Genomic DNA, 24,854 nt, shown 5'->3' on the forward strand with positions numbered 1-24,854 from the left:
TGGGAAGGAGAGTTGAGGCAGGACAGGGATCTTTGGCTGATCCTGATTTGATGGAATTCATGGCCTCGATGACTTGGGTAGGATTTGTGTTTGAAAACTGTGAGAAAATTGGGTAATTGGTGGGGACGGCATTTGGACCGGTGTCTGTGTGGGTTTCCTGTGTGAAATTAATATAGATGTTATTAACCTTATTGAAGAAAAAGGTGGCCAGATTATTACAAAGTGCTTGGGAAGGATTAGGGGTCGATTGAGGAGGCAAATGAGATAGTTTGGCTATCACTTGATAAAGTTCTTTGTTGGAGTTCTTTGCTTGCTCAATTTGAGAAGAGTAGAATGTACTTTTGGCATTTTGAATGAGGGACTTGTATAGTGTCATTTCTTTCTTATAGATTTCCTTATCTTCAGTGGAGTAGGTCTTTCTCCAATGTCTTTCTTTGTTGCGACAGAGTTGTTTCTGTAACCTAAGATCCTTGAGTACCAAGGTGCCGATGGAGTGCTACGGTTTTTATAGGTGGTTTTAATAGGTACTAATTTATTTAGGGTCAGAGTAAGCCATTCTGAGTATTCTCTGGCTGCTTTTTTAGGGTCTTGAGGTAAGATTGGTACGGTGGCAGAAAGCATATCGCGGAGTTGGAGATGGTCAATGTGTTTCCAGGGTCTAAAAGTTTTACGTGGTCGGTTATGGTGTTTCTTGATAGATAGCGGATCGGATGGGATAGTAAAAATGACAGCGTGGTGATCTGTCCATCCCAATGGGATGATCTCCGTAATGGATAGGTTGGTGTCATTTGTAAATAGCCCATCCAAGGTATGACCGGCTTCGTGTGTACAATTTCTTATACGTTGGATAAGACCAAGAGATTCTAGGTCAGTGGTGAGAGCTTTGGTGTCGTTGTTAGTCTCGATTTCTAATGGAAAGTTGAAGTCTCCTAAGATGGTCACAGTGTGTTCTAATGCAAGAGATTCCATCATATCAGCGAAGGAGGTCAAAAATGTACTTCTGCTGCCTGGAGGACGATATAAAAGGACACCTTTAAAACGATTTGAGGGACCTAGAACAATGGAGAACTGCAAGGCCTCACAAGTGGAGAGTGGCAGGGGGTTAACCGTGGTTTTGAACTGGCTACGGTATATAATGGCAATTCCCCCTCCGGTTTTTATTTGTCTGTCTTGCCTAAGAATATTGTAGCCTTCTGGGACGGCCACTAGGAGATCTGGATCAGATGCCGGGTTGGTCCAAGTTTCAGTTAGAAACAATAGATCCAATTGTTCACTACGAATGAGATCAGCAATTTCCTCTTTGTGCTTACTCAACGATCTCACATTGATAAGTGAAGCTTTGATGTGCTTGGGACTTATTTTAAGAGACGGGGTATAAGCTTGCGTTGGCTGAGGGGCCTCTAGTTTAAAACCGCAGTGGGTACAGGGTTTAAGGTGATAGAGGGGTTCAAGTAGATTGTATGTACAGTCTGGACATGTCATGGTAGGGCGTATATCTAGGAGGGCCTGATGGTGGTAGGTATAAGATAGAGCTGTGGTCAATGGGCCAGGGTTTGTGGCCCTGGGCACGGTCCGGCGCGGACGGGCGCAGACAGGCTTGCCTTTGGCGCGTCCGCTGCGCTTGCGCTTGCCCTCCGCCCTTTGCAGACTAGGGCAGTCGAGAGACTGGAGCGCTACATTCGGCATCCGCCGGAAGTGGTGTACTTTCTGTGCCTTCTGGTAAGCCCTCCAAGCAATCGGCACAAGCCGTGTTGGACCGGGGCCTCGGAGCCAGAGTACGAGTTAGGCAGGTAAGAATAAAGTGCAATATGCGCAGGAGATGCAATTTAGTACAATCAAAGTTTTAAAAACGGTTAAAAATCACAGAAGAGCGGCGCCTAGTGGAATCAGGCTGCTCTCATTCAATCAACGTGCAAAATGCGCAGGATATGCAATATAGTGCAGACAAAGTTATTAAAAGGTTCAGGTATAGCAGAAGAGCGGCGCCTTGTAGAATCAGGCTGCTCTCATTCACTTGCCTGCTCCGGTCTCTCCGCCCTTTGTAGACTGGGGCTGTCGAGAGACTGGAGCGCTACATTCGGCATCCGCCGGAAGTGGTGTACTTTCTGTGCCTTTCGGTAAGCCCTCCAAGCAATCGGCACAAGCCGTGTTGGACCGGGGCCTCGGAGCCAGAGTACGAGTTAGGCAGGTAAGAATAAAGTGCAAGATGAGCAGGAGATGCAATTTAGTACAATCAAAGTTTTAAAAACGGTTAAAAATCACAGAAGAGCGGCGCCTAGTGGAATCAGGCTGCTCTCATTCAATCAAAGTGCAAAATGCGCAGGATATGCAATATAGGGCAGACAAAGTTATTAAAAGGTTCAGGTATAGCAGAAGAGCGGCGCCTTGTAGAATCAGGCTGCTCTCATTACCTCCTCGTCCTGTCTCCCCGTCCCATTCCTGACAAGTGAGCCCATACCCAAGCACACGGTGATTGTGAGAAAAAACAGACCAGAAAGGATGTGCAAAAAACAGGTCCATTTTAATCATCCGAAAACAGTACAAACTAGAAATCATGTACAGGAGACAGGACACAAGCCCCAAAGGCAGCAGAGGCCGCCATCCCCAACTGAAGACGGTAATGTGTAACAAAAGTATGGGGAGAAGCCCACGTGGCAGCATTGCAAATGTCCTTCAACGAGGCCCCCTTGAACATGGCCCAGGAGGACGACACGCTCCTAGTCGACCTACCCTGAACAGAAGAAGGCAGAGGACAGTGGGCAGAATCGTAAGCAGAAACCACAGTGCCCCTGACCCAACGAGACAAGGTGGACAAAGAAGGACGAAGCCCCAGTCCCGAGAGGCCATAGGTAACAAAGAGGGAATCAACTTTACGGAAACCAGCCGTACGCTCCAAGTAGATGCGGAGAGCCCTCAGCACATCTAACGAATGGAGGAGCACCTCCTCAGGAGAGGCAGGAGCCGGAAAAAATACCGGGAGAACAATATCCTCCTGACAGTGAAAGGAAGACACCACCTTAGGAAGAAAGAACTGACTCGGACGGAGAATGACCTTATCATCGCAAAAGCGCAAGAAGGGAGGGGAAGCCATCAGCGCCCTAATCTCACCAACCCTCCGCCCGGAAGTAATGGCCACCAGGAGAATAACCGTAGCAGAAAGGAACTTCAGGGCCACGGAGTCCAAAGGCTTGAAAGGAGGACCCGTCAAAGCCCGGAGAACCAAGGGAAGATCCCAAGGAGGCACAGGAGAACGAGAGACAGGACGCTGAAGCAAGAAACTCCGGAGAAGGTGAGCCACCAACAGGGAGACAGAGGAAACAGAAGAACCCCGGAAAGCCAGAATGGCAGCCCATTCGGCCCGAAGGGAAGAAACCGCAAGCCCCAAGACGAAACCATCCTGCAAGAAGTCCAAAACCTTCACGGCCTCACAGGAGGCAGAAGAGAGACCCCTCACAAGACACCAGGAGGAGAAATTCTTCCAGTGACGGTCATACGACATCAGGTTGGAAGGACGGCGAGAAAGCTGGGGACAACGGGCAACCTCAACCGAGCAACCCAGACTCAGTAAACTCATCCTCTCAAGCGCCAAACCCCCAGCTGGAGGCGACGCAGGGAGGAAACCCCCAGAAGAGGAGCCCGCAGCGGGGAGGGAGAGAGCGGAAACCTCCAATGAGGGCAAACCGAAAACGTCAACAGAAGGGGGAACCAAGACTGCCGAGACCATTCCGGGACCACCAGGAGAACCTCAGCCCGATCCCAACGAATCTTCCGGAGGACCCTCGGAATTAAGGCAAACGGAGGGAAGGCAAACAGCAGACTCCTCGACCAAGGAATCGAGAAAGCATCGGTAGCCCGCGCCAACGGAGAGGGAACTATGCTGCAAAACCGAGGAAGAAGGGCGGTCTCCTCCGAGGTGAAAAGATCCAGCCAAGGAAGGCGGAACCGGAGGACAATCAGATCTAACAGATCCGGGGACAGACAGAGGGACACAGAGGAGGGGAACACCCTGCTCAAAGAATCCGCAGGCCCATTCTCCTTCCCCGGAAGATAGACCGCCGTCAGAGACAGGAGACTCGACTCGGCCCAAAGGCCGATCTCCCGGGACAGGAGAAACAGAGCACGACACATGCTCCCCTGGTGATTCACATAAGAACGAACCACCTGATTGTCCGTCTGCACAGAGACCGCCCGACCCCGAAGGAGAGGAGCGAACCAAAGAAGAGCCAACCAAAGCGCCCTCAACTCCTTCCAGTTCGATGACGGGAGGGACTCGAAACTGGACCACCGACCCTGAGCCTTGGAGGCACTCAGAACGGCACCCCACCCCAAAGCACTGGCATCCGTGGACAACACGACCACAGACTGAGGAGGAAGGAGATCGAACCCCCGGGAAAGAGAGAGAGGGGACAACCACCAGTGGAGATCCGCCCGAATCCCCGGAGTGACAGGGATCAGAGTCTCGTAGTCCAAGGAGGCAGGATCCCAGTGTGACAGGACATGATGCAACAGGGGGTACAGATGGAGTCTGGACCAAGGAAGGAGATGCAGAGTGGAAGCCATCTCCCCCTGACTCCGCAGCCAGAGACGGGCAGACACCCGGGACTGGGACAGAAGCCAGGAAAGGTGACGAAACAAAGTCAACTGGCGCTCCTGCGAGAGAAAAACCATGTCCAAGTCCATGCGGAAGAGAGCCCCCAGGAACTTCAGGGACTGGGAGGGCACCAGGGAGGACTTCCTGTGGTTGATAAGGAACCCAAAGGAACCGAGCAGAAGACACACTTGGTCCACATCCGACAGAGCCTGTGAAAAAGAAGGAAAAACAATCAACCAGTCATCCAGGTATGGAAAAAACAGAAGACCCCAGGAATGAAGGATACCCACCAAGGGGGCCAAGGGTTTGGTGAACACTCTGGGCGCCGAGGAAAGGCCGAAAGGGAGCACCCGGAACTGATAGTGAAGGGCCCCCACAGCAAATCGGAGAAAACGCTGGTCTTCCAGATGTACAGGAACGTGAAGCTACGCATCAATGAGATCCAGGGACGCCAGGAAACCCCCCGGCAGGACCAGAGGCAGGATGGACTGGAGCGTCACCATCTTGAACGGACGGTGGACAACGAAGCGATTGACCCGCTTCAGATCCAAAACAGGACGAAGATCCGAAGTGTCTTTCTTTGAGACCAGAAAGAGGATTGAATAGCAATCCCTGTCCCTCTCCAGAGGAGGAACCTCCACAATAGCCCTCTCCTCCAACAGGAGTCGCACGCCTGCCAACAAAGCATCCCTGCGCAGAGGAAGACGCGGCAGGGGAGTCTGAACAAAACCCGGAGGTGGAGGAGAGGAAAACTCGATCCGGCAACCTACCGAAATAGTCTGAACTGCCCAGGCATCCGGAACCGACAACCACTGGGCGCGGAAGGACTGGAGGCGACCACCAACCGGCAAGGGCAGACAGACATTGAGAAGAGGAGGAAGCAGGGGCGGCAACACCGGCAGCGGCCCGGGGCTTGGCACTTCCAGGGGCCCCCCAGCCACGACCCCTGCCACGAAAGGGCTGAGAAGCGCCACGAGCAGGAGGCCCAAAGGCGCGACGGTAACCAAATCCACGACCCCGAGAAGGAGGGCGGACCGGAGCCACTAGCTTGCGGTTCTCAGCAGACTGCTTGACCATACCCTCCAGCTGAGGACCGAACACCTTCGAACCCGTAAAGGGCAACTTAAGGAGGACCGACTTCTGTGAAGAGTCCGCCTTCCAGGAACGCATCCAAATATGACGACGGGCAGCGATGGAAGCACCAGAAGCAGCCGCTGCCGCCCCCAAATTGTCAAAGGAAATATCCGACAGGTATCTAACCTGTTGCTCCATCAAAGACAAAAGAGGCGTGGCATCCTCGCCGTCCTGCAGTAGAACCGACAGGGAATGGAAATCCTTAAGGAGCGACTGAACCATATAGTTGGAATAGGCAGTCGCACGGACGGAAAAATTGGAAGCAGCATAACAACGCTTCACAGCACCTTCAATACGCTTAACCACAGCGTCTGCAGGAAGGGCGTCCTCAGAAACGACCAAACCCTGAGAAGAGAGGCCAGCCATCAGATTATCCACCTTCACAGCCTGAGGTAACTCAGCAGAAAAACCCTCCAGAGGGTAACGCCGAGACAGGAAACGAGGAAAAGCAGACTTGTCCACCTCCTGCCATTCGTGGGACAACACCTTGCGAATAGCACTGTGCAAAGGCAAAGAATCAGGAGCAGGCTGCACATATTGCGTGAAGAAGTCATCCTCCAAAACATCAGCGGCAGGAGGAGAGAACCCCAAACTGGACCTAACGTGCGAACAGTTCAGTGAACTCAGCACCCTGAACAAAACGTCCACGCACACCCTCATCCTCTGCAGGACCCAAGTCATCCTCAGGGTCAGCCAGTGGATCCACAGAAACACCAAGTCTCTTGGGAGGAGGACCCGCCGCATCCCTAGCCAGGAAAGCAGCAGCCACAGCCTCACCGACAAGGAGGCGCAGGGCATCCAGAGGGGACGCAGAAGACGAAGCCTCAGCATCCATCCGAGCACAAGTCCAAAAACCACGCCAACAGGCAAAAAAAAACAAGGACAAAAAAACATCCAAGAAAGACCCCATATATACAGGACGAGGACCCGAACACCTGTGGCAGGAAAGGAAATGGGCCGGCATAAAAAAGCCCAATTAGCAGCCAACACGCCCCCTAATGCACAAACTAACAGAGCGCCACAACACCAGCTCCTGCTAAGCCCCAGCCCGCTAAAGCAGGGCGAAAAAGGACCGGAGGAAACCCAGGGACGGCCGCTGGAGCAGGCCAACCAAAGCCCGGTGAGTGAAATGACAAAAAACGGCCGCTAACGCGAGCTGCGTGTACAAACAGTGCCCCAAAACAGAGACGCTCGCTAACGCGAGCCGCGTGCAAAGCAACAGCCCCAAACACAAGAGGCATCGCGGGGGGATCAGCAGCGCGAGAAAAAAGGCGGCCGCTCAAGCACGCCGCCGCATCTACAAATACAACAGCAGGGAACTCACCCGGTATAACGGCAACCCCGAACAGCACAGCCAGGAACGCGGTCTCAGGATCGCAGAAAAAAAAGAACAGGATGTTGATTAGATGCACTTCCCCCTTTATAGTCACGTGATGGTGACGTCATCATAGGGGGAAGTGCAAACAGCTCAGCTAGGTATGGGTTTCTGTAGAGCAGACTAGCTGCTCACTTGTCAGGAATGGGACGGGGAGACAGGACGAGGAGGTAATGCGCTCTGCCTCAGCCCAGCCATTCTCCTCCCCTAATTACCCCCTGCTGCATCAAAGGCTTTTTCACAGCCGGCCGGCCGTGCTTTCAGTTTCACGGCCGGCCGGCCGTGTCTTCTCTTTCTTTTCATTAATTGAATGCGCTCACAGCTGCAAAGGTCTGCGCCCTGCCCTCCGTCACCGTTAATCTCCCCATCTCTTGCCCACAACGAATGGATAACCAAAATGTATAAAACCGCCTCATGCGAGACCTATTGCATTTCCAATGCTTGTCTTTGAATTGCTGTTGTAATAAAGAGAAGAAAGGACTGCATAATCCTCGCCTCCGTCCTGACATAGAATTCTGGTCACCCTATCCTACATGCATCGTGCAGGATTCCTCTGGAGCTGCAATTACTCTCAGACACAGGGACACTTGTTTTACAGCTCTTTTAAGGCTGGAAGAGAGTGATGGACACCCTGCTGGCGCTGGGCCTCTTCTGCTTGTCCAGGAACGAGCAAAAAGCGGGACAGTTAACGTTCCCCATTACCTCTGTGTGGCACTGGGACAGACCAAGGCCGTATACAGAGGTACAACCCCGCACAAAACAGAACGACTGGCTTACTTACTTTGCTGGAACTGTAATCAACGCTCTGTAATTTAAACGGAAATATCTGCAGCAAGTGCTTTGTGAAATCCCGCGCAAATGAATAGAAAATTTATTTCTGCATGTTTAATTATTTATTTTTTCAAGTTTCTTTAACAACCTCCTCCGTCCCGTCCCCCACCAAGGCAATTTCGGCGCCTATCTACATCAGTGTGTGCGCTTAGCTGCTTTCGGACGATTATCAACAGGAAGTTGGGCTTCTTTTCATACCTGTTGTGGGAGCAACTTTCTGGGAGTGGCGGGTTGAGCATTTGCGGCATCACCTGCTCTACCTTAATTTCAGTGTAGGCGATTTGCTTTGCTCACTGAGATTACCTACCTGTATCGCACAGTTTACATATCTTTCAGAAGTGGTACTGTGACGCCCTACCTATCATACCCGCCACCCCCATTCCCTGAACCGCTCGTTTACTGTGTTTCTGAAATCGCAAATTCTACTCCACTTCCTGTATTACCAGTCTGCGTCATTTCCGGTATCACCTGAGTCTCCTTTAGTTTACGACAGCACCTATCAACATTCGAGAGAGCTGTCCCGAGCTGGAGCCGAGGAGGGGATGGGGCTCGGGAGGCTTCTGCTGCTGTTACTGGGTGAGTCTCTTTGGCAGTGCGATGGAGCCCCAACGTTAATGGGACCTCGGGGTTAAACTGACGATGCATACCATGGCCTTGTTCTGTCACAGGAGATTAACGCCACGTCTCAGCTAGTGTACATATAGTACTACTTAATCAGGTTTTATCAGCACTTCTCGGCAGGGTCACTACATGTCCAATGGAACTTTGCCAGTCGAGATCGTAACTTTTTAAGGGCCCCACACCACCACTTTTCGTCAGTGTTGTTACTTTTTAATCGAATTTCCCCATCATTTATGAGCTTCGCTGTTATGCTTTTAATGGCTCTCCGGCGTTGCCAGCACTTCAAAGCGGCGTTGCTCCGCTTTCAGCCGGACCTCAGTAACCCTTCACCGCATAATTGTCATTTTATTGTGACTTTATAGTAACCTCGGTAACACGTCACCACATAATTGTCATTTTATTGTGACTTTATAGTAACCTCGGTAACACGTCACCACAACAGTGTCATTTTATTGTGACATTATAACCACTTCTCGTATTTTCTATGACCTCAACCAGTTAGTAGGAACATTTATGAGCACCGTTGTAGGTTGTTAATATCACTGCATTCGTATAAGCATCCTATTGTCCACGTATCTTAGCGGGGCTCTTTGTACCGCAAGTGACACATATCTAACATTGCTCGCCAGGTTAGGTTTCTATATTTTGGTCCAGTACTTGTACTCTGTTAGGGCTGCATTAGAGTATTCGCACGTACACGGTTTATGAGCACTATTGCTCAAGTGTGTGGAAGTGTTTCCTCTCACAGTGTGCGCTAGAAAGCATTCATTCGTGGGATTTGAAAGGGCACTGAGACGATGGAGGCAGCATGTTTCATCCGTAGAATGTTTACTTTTGACAATGTAAGTAAACCAGGGACAGGCCTCCCCTTTTTCAAACTATGTAAAACTTAATGATGGGTGGAAAGCAACTTTTAGACAAAAAGAGTAAATGACAAGCGAAAGATCAGGGGCAGACTCCATGGAACATAAATATTGAGTAGATGAGAGTAAAGTTGGCGACCTTGCGACATCGGTGTTTGTTAGTAATGGGCAAGTAAATGGGAAAGTGATTGCATCTAGGGTAGCTTAGGAGCTGTTAAACGATTACTTGCTTCTTTGCAATTAGTGCAACCACTTCTTGGCGTGGAAGTTTTGTTGATTCTTTTAAAATCTTGATTTCTATGATGGGAGAATTTTACTTCTGAAATAGAATTTCCTCTGTACGATATCTAGGACAGTCAGTGAGATACCAAGTCACCCGTTCAACTGCTAAGGGGAATTGTTTGCTGGTCCCATGAGATTTTTCTAGCATGTGTGACACTCTTGTGCTCTATTTACTTTTTTAGTTAGCAGAACTTGAAATTGTTGGCACGACCGCGCTTCGTGGGCTTTTATGAATCAACCTAGACAAAAAATAGTGTTCATTAAACTATTGAAAATCTACCAAGCGGTGTGAAGATGTGAAATTTAAATCACAAAGACAATTGGAGAAGTGTGGCTCACTGGTTAGAGGCGGCAGACCCTGAAGCAGAGGTCAGACCCGGGACCAGGGTTCAATTCCCGACGCGGCAGGGTCTTGAGCCCAAATATCCACTGACTCGATAATTCTCGTTTCGGTGCCTACTCGAGTCACAGGTTCACACTCTGCAGCTCTGGGCATTAGCTTGCTTAATCTCCGCTACGCCCCCCCCCCCCCCCCCCCCCCCCCCCCCCCCCCCGCGGCAGCCACCCCGCGGCGGGATGCCTGGCTTTCACCTTGGGGATGCCCAGTACGGGTATCTCGCAGGGAAAAACCAGGACGGGTTCTCAAGGCAAGCGCCGAGATGCCTACGGGTAATCGAGCGCTATATAAGAACGCTTAATAATAATATTAATTCCACAACTAGCAGCCCTCAGGTAGGCCTTCTCAAGATACTTCACTAAAGTGTGCAGGCATTCGCTTTAGGGATATAGCTTTTTACCATTTCCACAACTATCAATGGCATATTTTGTTAACAGTGATTTATCGCTTGTACTATTTGTCTTTTTTGAGTATTACTGTCTTTTCACCTGAATTGATGATTTTGCTGGTTTTTATTTGTAAAAGTGTTCATAACAGTAAATGACTGACATGGTTGTTCATTTTTATATATTGCTACCATATAGCACGTCAAGGTATGGCAGTTATGTGGCCTTAGTGTGGCCTGTCCTGAGAAGACATTACTTTACAAAAATGTACTGAAACAAACTATGTCTCCTTCACCCCACCCTGATCATCACAAGGAAGGGAGAAGAGCATCTCTAGCGCAATCATTTTAAATACAGCACTCCTGGTTTTGTAGTTTACTTTCATCGGATTTTATGGAATAATGAAAGCATATTCATTTTAATTCTATTCACCCCATGAGTGATGATGGTGTCTGTGCTGATTTAACACATTCAAATAAGGTTGCTTCTGTTCATAGTTTTGCTTTCTATCTCAGAAAGCCTCCACAATATTCCTAAAAAAACCTGCATGAAAACTGACCACAACTTAAAACATCTAATAATACAGCCAATCAATGCATGAATTAACACACACCCTCCTACTAAAGATCACACCTAACTACTTTTAATTTAGCCTACACATAGAAAATGTAGTAAATGCATGAAATGGTTTCCTTAGAGTGCAGTACTAATCCCAATAACCACCAACGATAAAAAAAAAACGGGAGTTCCTGAGCTGTGTGCTCCTTGGTGTACAGCACTACATTGCCTCGTATGGGGTAGTAGGTGCTACGCAATTGCAATGCAGATTATAACCCATACTAATATAATTATCTGCAGTCGTGCAGACAATTGTAGTTCATACAGGCTGCATAATAATTCCCTTTTACTGCTTGGTGCTCTTACCCATACACAAGACAAAACTGCTAAAGGCAATGCCCATCACCCAGTATTGTGCCAGCCCACAGCAAAAAAAACACCCTTCCTACTGAATAGGCATGAAATAACTGAAGAGATCTGCCATATGCCGCTGGCCAACTGAGGACTTTAAGTTATTCCTCCATTCCTCCATTGCAGGTCCCAACAAAAAAAAGAAACATTCTATAACCTCTTCTTGACACCTCATAATGACAATTAGATATGCGTTGATATTAACCATATTCATTGCAGCCAATTTTCTCCACCATTCCCTCTAGCCTATGCCTCATCAGGAGCATAAAATGTTAACGAAAAGTCTCACAATGGACAGGCAGTGTAGTAAGCAGCTAAGAGGGCTATGGAAATAATAAATACCATAAAGCTGCCAGTTTATTGAAAACCAGAAACTGAGTGGCTGTCTCTCACACTTCTTCTTCCATCACACTGCTAAGTGCTGTGTCCCATAACACGATAACCTCATCTTGGCGGTCATCGTGCACAACATGGAAACATTTCCCACATGTGATCAAAACGAAGACAACCCCTTTCTAACCACATGCCATATATAGAGTAGCATGCTGCCATGCATTTCAGTGTCCCACATAGGGGTAGTAAGTGCTATTTATCCTTGCAATACAATACAATGATCACTAATTGTTTAGCTTTAATGACTCAAGTTTAATGAAGCTCGTGGGATTAGATTATTAGACTGCTTCAAAGGGACCACAACAAAAAACAAATAGAAACATCTGTCAACATAACTAACAGCAGACAATGCTTTCACAAGTTGCGAAAATGTAGACCACCAGCTGGCCAGTCCTATTTGTTTGTAAGCTGTTATTTATGCAAGGCATTATGCTTATTTTAGCTGTCCCAGGGAGAATCAAAGAAGCTCTCTGCGTGCCCGTTATCGCTCTAGAATGAAAGGAGGCGTTCTGCGGTACACGCATTTTCAGTCCATGAACGCTTCAGTAGGCATAAGACCAAAGGTGAATCTGTAGTTAAAGGGTAGCATCCAGGGCACAAGTTGCGGGAACACGCAAGTGGACGGCGTCCACCCACTTCTTTTACAGGGTGAAAGCCGCCCACCTTGCCAAGAATTTGGGCCCCACTGAATAATGTGCTGAACTCATCCCAGTGTAATTTCCAAACATCGGGTCACTTTCAGCAGCGCCTACACGTTGTCTGTGTTCCATCTGCAACAAGCAACAACGTGCTGGCAGGGATGGGGCGTTCTTATTTAATACTCCTGCTGGGCCCATAACAAATTATTTATAACAAATAAGTGTCTCAAGCAAGGGTATTATTTTAAGGCCAAGTACATGTGGCACAATTAGTCACGGTGGATTAAATCCAAAGGGGGAGCAAACCAGGGAGGCATTTTCATGTAAAGGTAAATTGTATTTCAATCGATAGACATGTTGGACATATTAAACTTCATATGTACAAGCACATGGAATGGTAGCACTGCGTTACATTAAATGACATGTAACCTACAAAATACTGTGCACAAGTGCTCATGAAGGTTGGTGACGGCGCAAGTGACACGTGACGTGGTATATACAGCGATGGTGATGGGCGTGACAAGAGACCTGTGGGATTTAAAATTCTTTACATATTTGGGATACCCAGACAGTTAATGATACATTAATACAAAATAAGGTGGTTCACCTTTTGTTCTCATATCGCAGGGGTAAGAACGTCTCGGACCATCTGGTACATGCCGTCATATGGCCACAAACCAACGCCAGGGATGAAACAGTCAGAGGATTATGGAACCGCCCAATGCTTCTTGGACACCACAAATGGCAAAGATGCGCTGCATGCTCCAACACATTGAACACTAAATGTTTTGAACATAATGGAGAAAAACATGACCTTAAATCCTTCACCAACTGCAGATCCCAGAATGTCATCTACTCCATACGCTGACCCTGTAATCTCCTGTACATTGACCAAACCACCCAGATGGTCAAAGAGCGTATCTTGCAACACCGTAGTCTCATTAGATGCAGTGTGTTGACAGCACCCCTGGTTGCACACCTTAAGGAACACAACCACAAATAGAACACCTATATATTGAAATGTATGTATCCTACTATCCCCAACACTACAACCTTAACTAAACCGCAACCTGCTCCTGATGATAGCCTAACACTTCTGCAGGACGAAACGCCGTCTACTTCCACAGCGGAGCTCTTGGCGCCCCCTTTTACTGATATCCCACTTATTTTGGTATTAATGTATGATTAACTGTCTGGGTAATCCCAATATGTAAAGAATTTTAAATCCCACATGTTCCTTGTCGCGCCAATCACCATCCTTGTATATACCACGTCAAATGTTCTCCCCCTTTGGATTTAATCCACCTTGACTAATTGCGCCACAGTACTTGACCTTAAAATAATACCCTTGCTTGAGACACTGTTGTTTGTTATAGATTATTGTCCTAGTCTCCTTGGGGTGTATGGGCTACTGCCTGTAGTCTGATACTGGGCCCATAACAAAGGCCGAATTTGAGGGGTCATCAGGCCGCCTTTTGTTCAATCTCTTGGCTGGGAGCAGTCGGGAGCCTCACACCTGGTACAAATGAAGTGGAGGCAAAACAAAGGCTCACACCTTGTTAGCACTTCACACATACTTAAGAGAGGCAACTTTTCACTTTGTTCAGTCCCTGTTTAGGAGATATGCATGCACTGTAAGAATATCAGAGGTGTTGGTCTTTTCCAGTATTTACACAAAGAAAATTGCATTTATATAGAGCTTACTTCCCCTGTGGAGGCGTTGAAATAATTCATAAGTACCACAATTTTGTCTTCTAGAGCCCTACTCAGTCCAATGCAGGGTGTCGGAGTGCTTTACATCAAAACGTGCATATTACATGTACAATACATTATATACGTTTGTAAATGAATGTACACAATGTGTTACATAAAACTGGGGTATTGAAAGGTGTAGAAGTCACATATCATCTTCCATAGCTCACTGTGCTATTGTCCTTGCAATGCGCTCACACGTACACATGATAGAACTGCTCAACGTATATGTGAGGGCTTTAGATCTGATGTCACTTCTTGTGATGCCACTTCCTGTAAAGTCGTGGCTTGTGATGCCACTTTTTATGATGTCAGTTCCTGTGATTCCATGTGTGATGTTGTGCGCCGTGATGTCACATGCATACTGCCAAACTAGGTCAGACTCCCCACGTCTGTTTTTTAGGACTTGTGCCCTGGTAGCATCTGAATACAGGCACTCAACTAATGGACTGTGAAATCATCTAATGAAAAATATATTCTGTCAAATTATTGGTCGTACATCAATATCTCTGTACAAAAGTGTTGACTGGCATCCAGACCCATTAGCAAGCCTCTGCTCTCATATAAGCTGGCACTTGATAAAAAATAGTAAATTGACCCACCCTTCCTTTATTAAGGTGTCAGGAAGTGAGTTCTGTTGGAATTAGAAATATACAATCGGTGGAAATTTTTGTCGAGGGATAGTTGTATGTAGGAGATATTTTAGCAGTTCATATGTATAGTCTTTTTCAGTCTGTGCTTTTAACTATTTCCACTCTCAAGCCTTTCTGGCTCTTCATAACGAGTATGAGGCCTCTGGTGACGTTTCAGACCTTTAACCAGCCCTGGCCATTTAGCCAACAACACTTTTTTAAATGTTAATTTTATTTTCAGCAAATACTTGCTGTTCACAGCTCAGCTACCAAGTCCCAGAATGCAACTTGCTTTTGGTAGAAAGCTAGGATTGACTGAAGCTGTTGTAGATGACTCGCAACAATTGGAAGCTGGGGGTGTTTGGTCCAGAAGCTTCTGGTAGGAGAGATGCCTCATCTGGTGTGTTGAAGTCACTTCCTGCGTATCCTGTTCAGCCTGACTACCAGGGCTGCATTGCAGGGATGCGCACAACGCCTGTCATCATGTTTACAGGGCATTTTACGCAACTGATGCATCTTCTTCCTGTTTTTTCTTGGCCTCCTTTAAAATTAATAGTCTTCTCTTGCCAGGAACAGCCGAGGCAGCAGTTTGATGCCAGCCGCTCTGCCTTGGCATATTGGCACAGGATTCTGCAGAGTGTGAACGCCTAATTACTGGGTAGGGAAGAGCGGTGTGTTTGTAGGCAGTGCAGTCGTGTAATACCGGGTCCACGTTATTTTAACAAGTATATTTGGATCTGGCTTGACAGTGCAGATGTCTTTTTTGACTTCTTGTAACCAATTATTTAAAATAATCGTAGAGAGATGTTTAATTCCACCCAGAGGGAGTATTACTCTCTCACCGCAAGCTTATGGCTATTTTGTTTATCCCTCCACCTTAAAGGAATTGCAGCTAATGGAATGCATAAGTGACTATTTTACACTTGCAGAGTACACTCAATCATCATACTGTTTGTCACATTCATTCATCTCCTATATGCATTTACTACACAAAGTAATCTTTATTTCCTCCCACCATATACAAAACCAATTGGGAATTCCTTAACGTAATAAACTGCACTTGTGCTTGCAAAATAGCTTTTGTGAATGCCTGCGTTTACGTGCCTTGTTAAATTATTGCAGACCAATTTGCTTTGCTAAAGCATGATTTTGTAAACTGTTAGATGTCTGTAGTTTGACCTGGCATTCATGCCACTCATGTGTTCCTCCTTTATTTTGCTTTCCCTGTGAGGTTGCTACCCCTTTAAGAATTGTACTTGGAGGAGACACCATGACTGAGGATGTGCAAAAAGGGGCGTTGAATGTGTTGGAGAGTAGACCCCATGGTATATCAACATGCCAAGGTCTGTGACTTATCTCACCTTTTGTGGCCACTGCCACACAACTGTCTGGAGATGTCTTCAAAGAGGTATGGGCTGTGTATTGTTCTGCCCAGGGGAACAAAGCCTTTCCTCTGATAAGGTCCATTGTTCCTCTCTTTTCACCACTGGTGGTGGTCAGGGACTGATTCTCTTGAGTCAATGGAGCATGAAACACTGGTATACTTGTTAGGTGGGATTTTTCTGATGTTTCTTCTGAACATAAATGAAGATGTCGGAATGGGATTCTGCGATGGTAATGAACATACATTGAGATGTTACAGGGGGATAGGTATGATGGTCTTAACATAAACTGAGGTGCCATATCAGCTGTTTGCATTGTCTCTAAATAACACCACAGTATTACATGTAATATTTACCATTGTTCTTATCGTAAAATGAAGTGCCACATGGAGTGTTTTTGATGGTCTGGACACAGAGTTGTCGCAGTCCATGTGGCATTTCTGGTGATTATGAATCTACATTGAAGCATCGCATGCTGTAATGGTTCTAAACCAGTGATACTCAAAGTACGGCCTCGGGGGGGCGCTTGCGGCCCTCTTGACCTTTACATGGGGCTGTAGTAACTGACTCCAGGCTGTTTGTAATGTTTCAGGAGTATTTATTGTAGTAGTTACAATTCCAGTAGTTCAGCCTAGGACTAGCCCCACCAGGAGCAGCCAGCCTGCTGCTCAGCCCAGTCAACTGTGAACATTTCACTCCCAACATTCTATAACATGTCATCACATTAAGATTCTACAGGCAGGGCATGAATAGCATTGCACTCAGGATATAACATATCCCCCTTTCTCCCAAATAAACAAAAGAACAACAATGAGAGAAGAAGAACGATTAAGAGGAGAGGAAATAAGAACCGCGAACCAATGAAAGAAAAGCACAACCGAAAAAGATGAGAAAAGCATAATGAAGCAAGGAAAACAAGAACATAAGAACCATCCTCCCTTCTATACACAAAAGCAAAGGCAAGAAATAGCGTGAGGAGAAGAGGAAGCACGAACGACTGCCCCAAAACGCCCCCACAGGCCAGAACAAGATTATAAGGAGGTTGAAAAATGAAAAACCAACAGAGCAAGAAAACACGACAAAAAAGCAGAGGAAAGCTCAGAATCCACACGAGGCACCAGACGAACATATCACCAAGAGAACAGAAATGAAAAAAGAAAACCAGGAAGATGAGGAAAAGTATAAGGATAATCCTCACCCACAAGAAACACCATCATAAATACAAAATTAAAAAATAACATGTAAAGACAAACGTGCATATTAATAATTCATAACTGTATGTGAGGTTCGGGACTATAACCCGAAAACGAACCCTTGAAAGATAAGGCAATACAGCAGTAACAGATGGGACTAAGACCCATAGGAACCATTGTCCTTGTAAAGTTGACATTGTGAAAACAAAGAGAGGTTGAGTGATGTCGAAAAACAGATATTGGTAGGGACCCATATGTTAATGCGAAAGGGACTAAAACCCTGGCATAGCTCCCAGGAGGAAGACAGAATAAAATTGTGCACATGTGAGACATGTACAAAATAAATAGATATGGATAGGAACCCATATAATAATTGTGCACAAGTGAAACGGGTAGGAACCCATATTGTGATGTGAAAAGGACTGAAACCCTCGTATAAAGTAGCACCCCGAGGCGAGGTACAGACAATGTGCCTGAGCAAATGGAATAGAACCCATGCTAGACACCTCGAGTGGAGGTAAACGTTGTGCACCAGTAGTGCAGTGTAGCAACGGGACTGGAACCCGTGTGACACACCTCATGTGGAGTTAAAAACATTGTGCACTGCAACTATAGCAATGGAACAAACAACCCAAGGAACACACCTTGTGAAGAGGTCAAAGTACTGTGCACAGTGACAAATTGGACTGTAAAAACATTGTGCACCGTAAATGGTATAATTATAACAATAGTCCCACAAAGGTCTGGACAAACCATGCACAAAAAATAAATGGCATTTAAAATACATAACAAAACATTGGAGTGCAAAGTAAAAACAGCAAACGTAAGAAACAGCATGGCAGGTAAAAACATGCCTTTGACACAGCTTGAAACATTAGGAAAACCATGGCCCGGAGATGTTAGTGACCCACAAAGATTCCGAATCGTGTGGAGAAGTATGAAAGTACCTCCAGAGTGTCACGGGTCAGCAAGTTTCTCTGCTGCAGAGCTTCCATTGCTTTAACCACAGTCCTTGTAACAGCTGACTGACTCCGAGGAATCACCCGATCCCATGACAACGAGCCCTGAAGTACTTCTTGTAATAGTAACACACCGGTGTCCAAAACAACATCCCTTAGCCTCCGAAAAATTATCTAGACTATCTAGAAATACAGGCCCCCACTCGCTGCAAATAATCCCACACCACCGATGAAGACGTGGTTGGCAGCACTGACAAAACAAGCATTTACAATGCAATAGGTCTCGCAGCATTAAAGTTTGAGTTATTGGCATTGTGTATGGCAATGCATTGCATAACATTTTTAGCAAACTTTGAATTGGTGAGCAGTGAGAGTGTGTGCAAGAGTATGCTGTTGCTCACAGCTGTTATTATTCACACAGCTCTGATGATGCACCTCAGGCACGGGGCTGACGGTTATTATTCACACAGCTCTGATGATGCACCTCACGCACGGGGCTGACGCAGTTATTATTCAGAATACTGAAACCAATCTGAACCTGCGGTATGATTCATTCAGGCTGCACAGCCGAACTCTGACGTTTGAATCAAATGAATCAAATGCGATATATTTACTCTTTCTTTCTTCATGGGTACACTGACCGTTTTATACTTTTAATCCTAATTTCATCCTCAATTCATTTTACTCAATATTTTACGCTGTATATTTGTTCACAAAAATATATTCACACAGCTCTGATGCACCTCACGCACGGGGCTGACGCAATTATTATTCACACAGCTCTGATGATGCACCTCAGATACGGGCTCACAGCTGTTATTATTCACACAGCTCTGCTGATGCACCTGAGCACGGGGCTGACGCAGTTATTATTCACACAGCTCTGATGATGCTCCTCAGCACCGGGATGCCTGCAGTTATTATTCACACAGCTCTGATGATGCACCTCAGATACAGGCTCACAGCTGTTATTATTCACACAGCTCTGCTGATGCACCTGAGCACGGGGCTGATGCAGTTATTATTCACACAGCTCTGATGATGTACCGCAGCACCGCAGCACTGGGCTGACGCAGTTATTATTCACACAGCTCTGATGATGCACCTCAGCACGGGGATGCCGGCAGTTATTATTCACACAGCTCTTATGATGCACCTTAGGCACGGGGCTGATGCAGTTATTATTCACACAGCTCTGATGATGCACCTCAGCACGGGGCTCACAGCTGTTATTATTCACACAGCTCTGATGATGCACCTCAGGCACGGGGCTAACACAGTTATTATTTACACAGCCCTGATGATGCACCTCAGGCACGGGGCTCACAGCTGTTATTATTCACACAGCTCTGATGATGCACCTCACGCAGGGGCTCACAGCTGTTATTATTCACACAGCTCTGATGATGCACCTCACGCACGGGGCAGAAAATATAGAAAGTCTGCGGAATCACCAAGAGAAATTAGAAAAGGCGTCTATTGACAGTCCTTACTTATAGCTAAAGCCCATGATTTTTCGGGGTGTGCTAAGTGTATGTCTCACACAGATCCTTGTATCCGCCTACCCTGATTCAGAGTTTCATGACCATACTATGTTTCAGCTCATGCCTAGTTTCATGCAAACTAGCATTGAGTTTTCACACACATACCATATGAAACTTGCTGGCACACATGAATACTCACTTCGACTATAAAAGCATCTTAATTTCTTCTCTCAGCCCAGGGCAACAGACACATAATTAACTGGACATACAATTAGCTACCAACATCCATAAAAGCAAAAGCATTCGAGCCCCAAGCTCTACGAGCCCCAGGCCAAACAGAAAGGACAAACAGCATGGCAGCTCCCAAGAGATCGAAATCAGAAAAAAACACTCCTGCCGACCTTTTTATGAGCTATGGAGCAGAACTATATAATGCACAGAAAACCGTAGACATCACTAACCTATCACCAGAAACCGAGAGGCACGTGCCACATTCGAGCTACAAGGTAGTTTTTCCATGCACGCAAATATCTTACCGTTCATAAAATCCGAATAGTAGTCTGATATCACACACACTTTAAATAGGAACTACAAACTACATGCAGAAGCAAACAATATTTTGGAAAACTCTCTGAAAAACAGACCATTTAAATTTCTTGGGGACTATGCTAATAATACGCCAAGATGATCGACTCAACTGATGACTTCATTTATGCAGACACTCTGTCGTTGATCAAACTACACACTGTACCTCACGGTTGGGTAATCGTCATGGAATGCAGGGCACACAGATTACGCACTGGTACAACAGTGCATATATGCACAAATTAATTGCGGTGTCAACTAGGGTGAGAAATTCATGAAGTCACACAATTTCCAAACGGCACAACAGCACAGAATTATCCTCATGATCCAAGGTATAGAATACATGTCTATCCATACACTACTTCCCGCCTATACTTTATTATGTTGCTCCCAATGTTCATACAATTTTGCATCTGTAATGGTGAAAAGTGAAATGGAAGATGCTCGTAAGAGGTCATATCTACAAGAATGCGTTTAATGAACCATGTCACCCCACAGCATTGATCGCGTGCAGGGTGGCGAAAGCGCGTCTCGTCCCTGCGTTTCATGCACATTTTGTTACCGGCATACCCGGCGCCCCAGGGTCCACGCCAGTGTCCAGCACAGCAATAACCTTCCCGCGGCCGTCGTACTCTGGGAATCGGGCGAGGAAGCACCCCCCTCTTCACTGGCTCTACTGTCTGCTCTGCTTCCTCAGTACCTTCTTTAGCTCATGCCGGGCAGAGGCACTGTTGCTGTGCGCAGGCGCAGCGAGCGCGCCCTTCCTGGCTCACGGTGTCAACCTGTCTGTGCGCAGGCGTAGTGAGCGTCCCCTGCCTGACGTACGTGCCCTGTTATACTTCCACTGTCCCTTCTTTAGCTCATGCCGGCCTGCGGGAGCTGTCAGTGTGCGCAGGCGCGGTGAGCCTGTGCCGGAGCTCGGAGCCCTCTCGTTCCTTTCACCCATGTCCGGGCGGAGCAGCCTTCGGGGAGGACGGAGCAGAGGGTCCGCCGAGGGTACCGAGGTGAGTGTGGGGGCCGGGACGGCAGTGGGGACAATCGGTCAGGTCCTGGAGTTGGGCTCGGGGGGGAGGCATGGGGCTCTGGTAGTTTCCAGGGTGTGGTGGGTGGAGGGTCCCCGTGTGTGTGTGTGTGTGTGTGTGTGTGTGTGTCTGTGCACCTGTGCACCTGTGCCTGCCTCTGCCTGTTCGGGGAATCTGAGGCAGGGGATGTGCTCGGTGCCGGGCTGGGAGTGCGCGCCCACGAGGTGAAGTCGACGCTCGTGCCCGACCCCTGTCTCATATTCCCAGGAGACGGGCGGCTATAGTTGTCGAGCTGGACTCCAGCATGCTTTCTCCAGCTCGACCTAAACATGGAGGAAGTCCAACCACAAGATGGCGGAACGGTTTTTTACACTGCACCGGGTGGCTCACAGCACGTCCGTGCAAGCAGGGAACCTGAAGCAGCATCCGGCAGGAAAAACGGAGGATGTCGCAGGCACCATGAAGAAAAAATAGGTAAACGCGCTCTGATTGACTTGCACCGCATTTTTGAAAGAAAACGCGGCGGTTGATGAAGGGACGCATTCCCAATGTATGAAAGTTGCCCAACAATCAAAGACAAGGTGTCTTGACGTAGGTACACATGTAACGTGGATCGAAAAAGACTTACCCCATAAATCCATATTTGCATAACTGTTAGATCGGAGTATCAATACTGTAAATGTGTACAGCTCTGCTTCGTGCGTTGTTGCCGGTGAGTAGTTTAGATCACAAGTACGTTGACAGCTGACAGAATTGACAGGTCCGTTTTGGTGCAGGACCCAACGTAGAGACTTTTGCTTCTACTGTAGACGCAAGGGGTACATGAAAACGTCATGCAAGGACCTCCTTGGTAGAGACCACATCTAGATGTCCCGGCAACAGGAACTGGAAAACCTTGAATATTGTGACAGTTAGACAACATAGCCACTGGTTAAGGTAACTTGTAGACAAACAGTGGGCAAACGAAAACTTGTCCCAAACCAACTCGATTTTGTGAGGCACATGCAAAAACGTTTTTGTGCAGAAACCAAAAGTACCTCACTGGAGACACAAACAGGCAGCAGCTGATTACCTTCAGTGTTAAGGCTCTGTAGACACAGCAGGAACTGGCTTGGGCTGCAGCTGAAACCGATGCTGTAGGGACAGCAGTGACAGACTTGAGCTGCAGTTGAAACAGACGCTGTAGGGACAGCATGCAGAGACTTGAGCTGGCACTGTTGGGTAGAGTGCAACCGATGTAGAGGTCACTAGTGGGGCTGAGGTGTGCCAGTTGGTTGATGATAAGCAGCTGTAGATGCAGAAGTTGCTTCTTTGCTAGTAGGTTACCAGCTACTCCCACTTGATCTTGAGAGGTAGCGGACGCAGGTTCTTGAGTCAACTCATCGCCATAGAATTGTAGTAACTGACTCCAGGCCATTTGTAATATTTCAGGAGTATTTATTGTAATAGTTGCAATTCCAGCAGTTCAGCCCAGGACTAGCCCCACCGGGAGCAGTCAGCATGCTGCTCAGCCCAGTCAACTGTGAACATTTGACTTATAACATTCTATAACATGTCATCACAGTAAGATTCTACTGGCAGGGCACGAATAGCATTGCACTCAGGATATAACCGCGGCCCCCTGATGAACAGCAGAAAGAGATGTTGTTTAGTTGCTGATACTAATATACAGAAGCAAATGTTAAATAAACGGACACACATTTATTAGTCTGCAGGTAAATGCTTGCCCATTGAACATTTTTTAGACCTCCTTACACAATCCCTGACCCACCCAGACCTCCTACTGCCACCTTGTTGACATCAGTGTGGCCCTCTGTCACACCACAGACCATACTTTGTGGCCCCTGGGCAAATGTTAGCGAGTACAAAAAGAACAATTGATGGACAGAATGCAGAACAATGTCACACATTCACCCCAGTACAGAGATCTGGGCCTAAATCCATAGTTTTTTTGCTCCTCATGCCATTCCAGTTTGGACCCAGCCATATGCAAATCACCCCTGACCCTGCATCCTATGGGAACAGTCCAGCCCGAACTGCCAGGCCAGGTCCTCACTGGACTGAAAACAAGCATCCTAGGACCGGTTTCGGGGTTGCACCCCTCATCAGCCAGGATAGATTGACTCTAGTGGCATGGAGAGCACGGGACCCACGTCTGAGAATACCCGTCCCACTCGGGGTGACAAATGCACAAAGAACAATTGATATACAGAATTCAGAACAATGTCATACATTCACCCCAGTACAGAGATCTGGGCCTAAATCCATAGTTTTTTTGCTCACCATACCGTTCCAGTTTGGACCCAGCCATGTGCAAATCAGTCCTGACCCTGCACCCATTGGGAACAGTCCAGTCCGAACTGCCAGGCCAGGTCCTCCCTGGACTGGAAACAAGCACCCTAGGACCTGTTTCAGGCTTTCAGCCCTCATCAGCCAGGATGTTTGCGAGTACGCATGTTCTAAACATTCACTGAGGTTCCATGAGGTCCTTGCAACAATTCAGAATATAGACCTGGTTATCAGCAGTGGTGCCTGTGAAGGAGCTGAAAATGTTTTCAAAAGTTGTAGACGTACACTGAGCTTTTACTTGGAGGGTCGGGTTTTGAAATACACTTTGACGTCACATGTGATGTTGGTGACTTTAAAGGCATCCACTTCTTTGTTGCATATGGCATTTATTATGATTCAGACATAGAAGTAAATGCTATGTGGGGTGTTTGTGAGACTATGAACGTACAAAGCGGTGACTTTTGGGGTGTTTGTAAGGTTTTTGAACACATGATGAGGTCTTGTGGCGTGTTTGCAGTAGTTTTGAAATACATTGAAATGTTACGTGGGGATCGCATAATTCTGCATGGGGTACTTATGCTGGTGCTGAACCAGTTCTAAGGTCGGCTTGCATTGTTGCTAAACATATATGCTAGTAGTTACATTTCACAGGCCTTGCACAAAAGACACCAAATTTTGTAAATTCTTATTGTGACACCTCACATGATAATTGAACACTAGTGCATACCTCATGCTGAAAGGTCGCCAGAGATTGGGGCTAAGGGGGCATTCACGAAGAGAACGATTCTCTTACAAGATTTTTAGGTCGAACCTGGGCAACACATGCGCTGCTCTGCGAGGCATGCTGTATTCAGGTATGGACTTTAAGCTCTACCCACTTTCTGCCCATCTTTTCAATTTGCTCCTGTCACTGTCCTTTCTAAATGGGTGCTTCTGAATAGTTAATAGGCTTTTTAGTCCCTCCATAGTAACGCTTTGTTTGCCTTTGTAAACTCCCATGGGGATTGGACATTTCACATGTGGTGTTACATGGTCTGTTTTATCTACAGTCTGTGAGCACTATTTTCTTTAATGAC

At 47.1% G+C, this 24,854-nt stretch overlaps 1 protein-coding gene across 4 annotated transcripts in view; it reads left to right on the forward strand.

The window, feature by feature from the left end:
• Positions 1 to 8,125: 8,125 nt before the first annotated feature.
• Positions 8,126 to 24,854, forward strand: part of MPZL3 (myelin protein zero like 3) — a 59,393-nt gene continuing 42,664 nt past the window's right edge. For 2 of the 4 annotated variants that reach the window (XR_013608818.1, XM_078682257.1), the window contains exon 1: positions 8,126 to 8,507. Coding sequence is in view for 2 of the 4 variants with exons in the window: in XM_078682257.1 (XP_078538383.1) it covers positions 8,474 to 8,507 (34 nt within the window). In the remaining 2 variants the exon portion in view is untranslated. The remainder of the gene's footprint in view (positions 8,508 to 24,854) is intronic. The other 2 variants (XR_013608819.1, XM_078682258.1) reach the window with 2 other exon arrangements.

The sequence above is a fragment of the Lissotriton helveticus genome, chromosome 3_1, assembly GCF_964261635.1.
Source record: "Lissotriton helveticus chromosome 3_1, aLisHel1.1, whole genome shotgun sequence".
Lineage (NCBI taxonomy): Eukaryota > Metazoa > Chordata > Amphibia > Caudata > Salamandridae > Lissotriton > Lissotriton helveticus.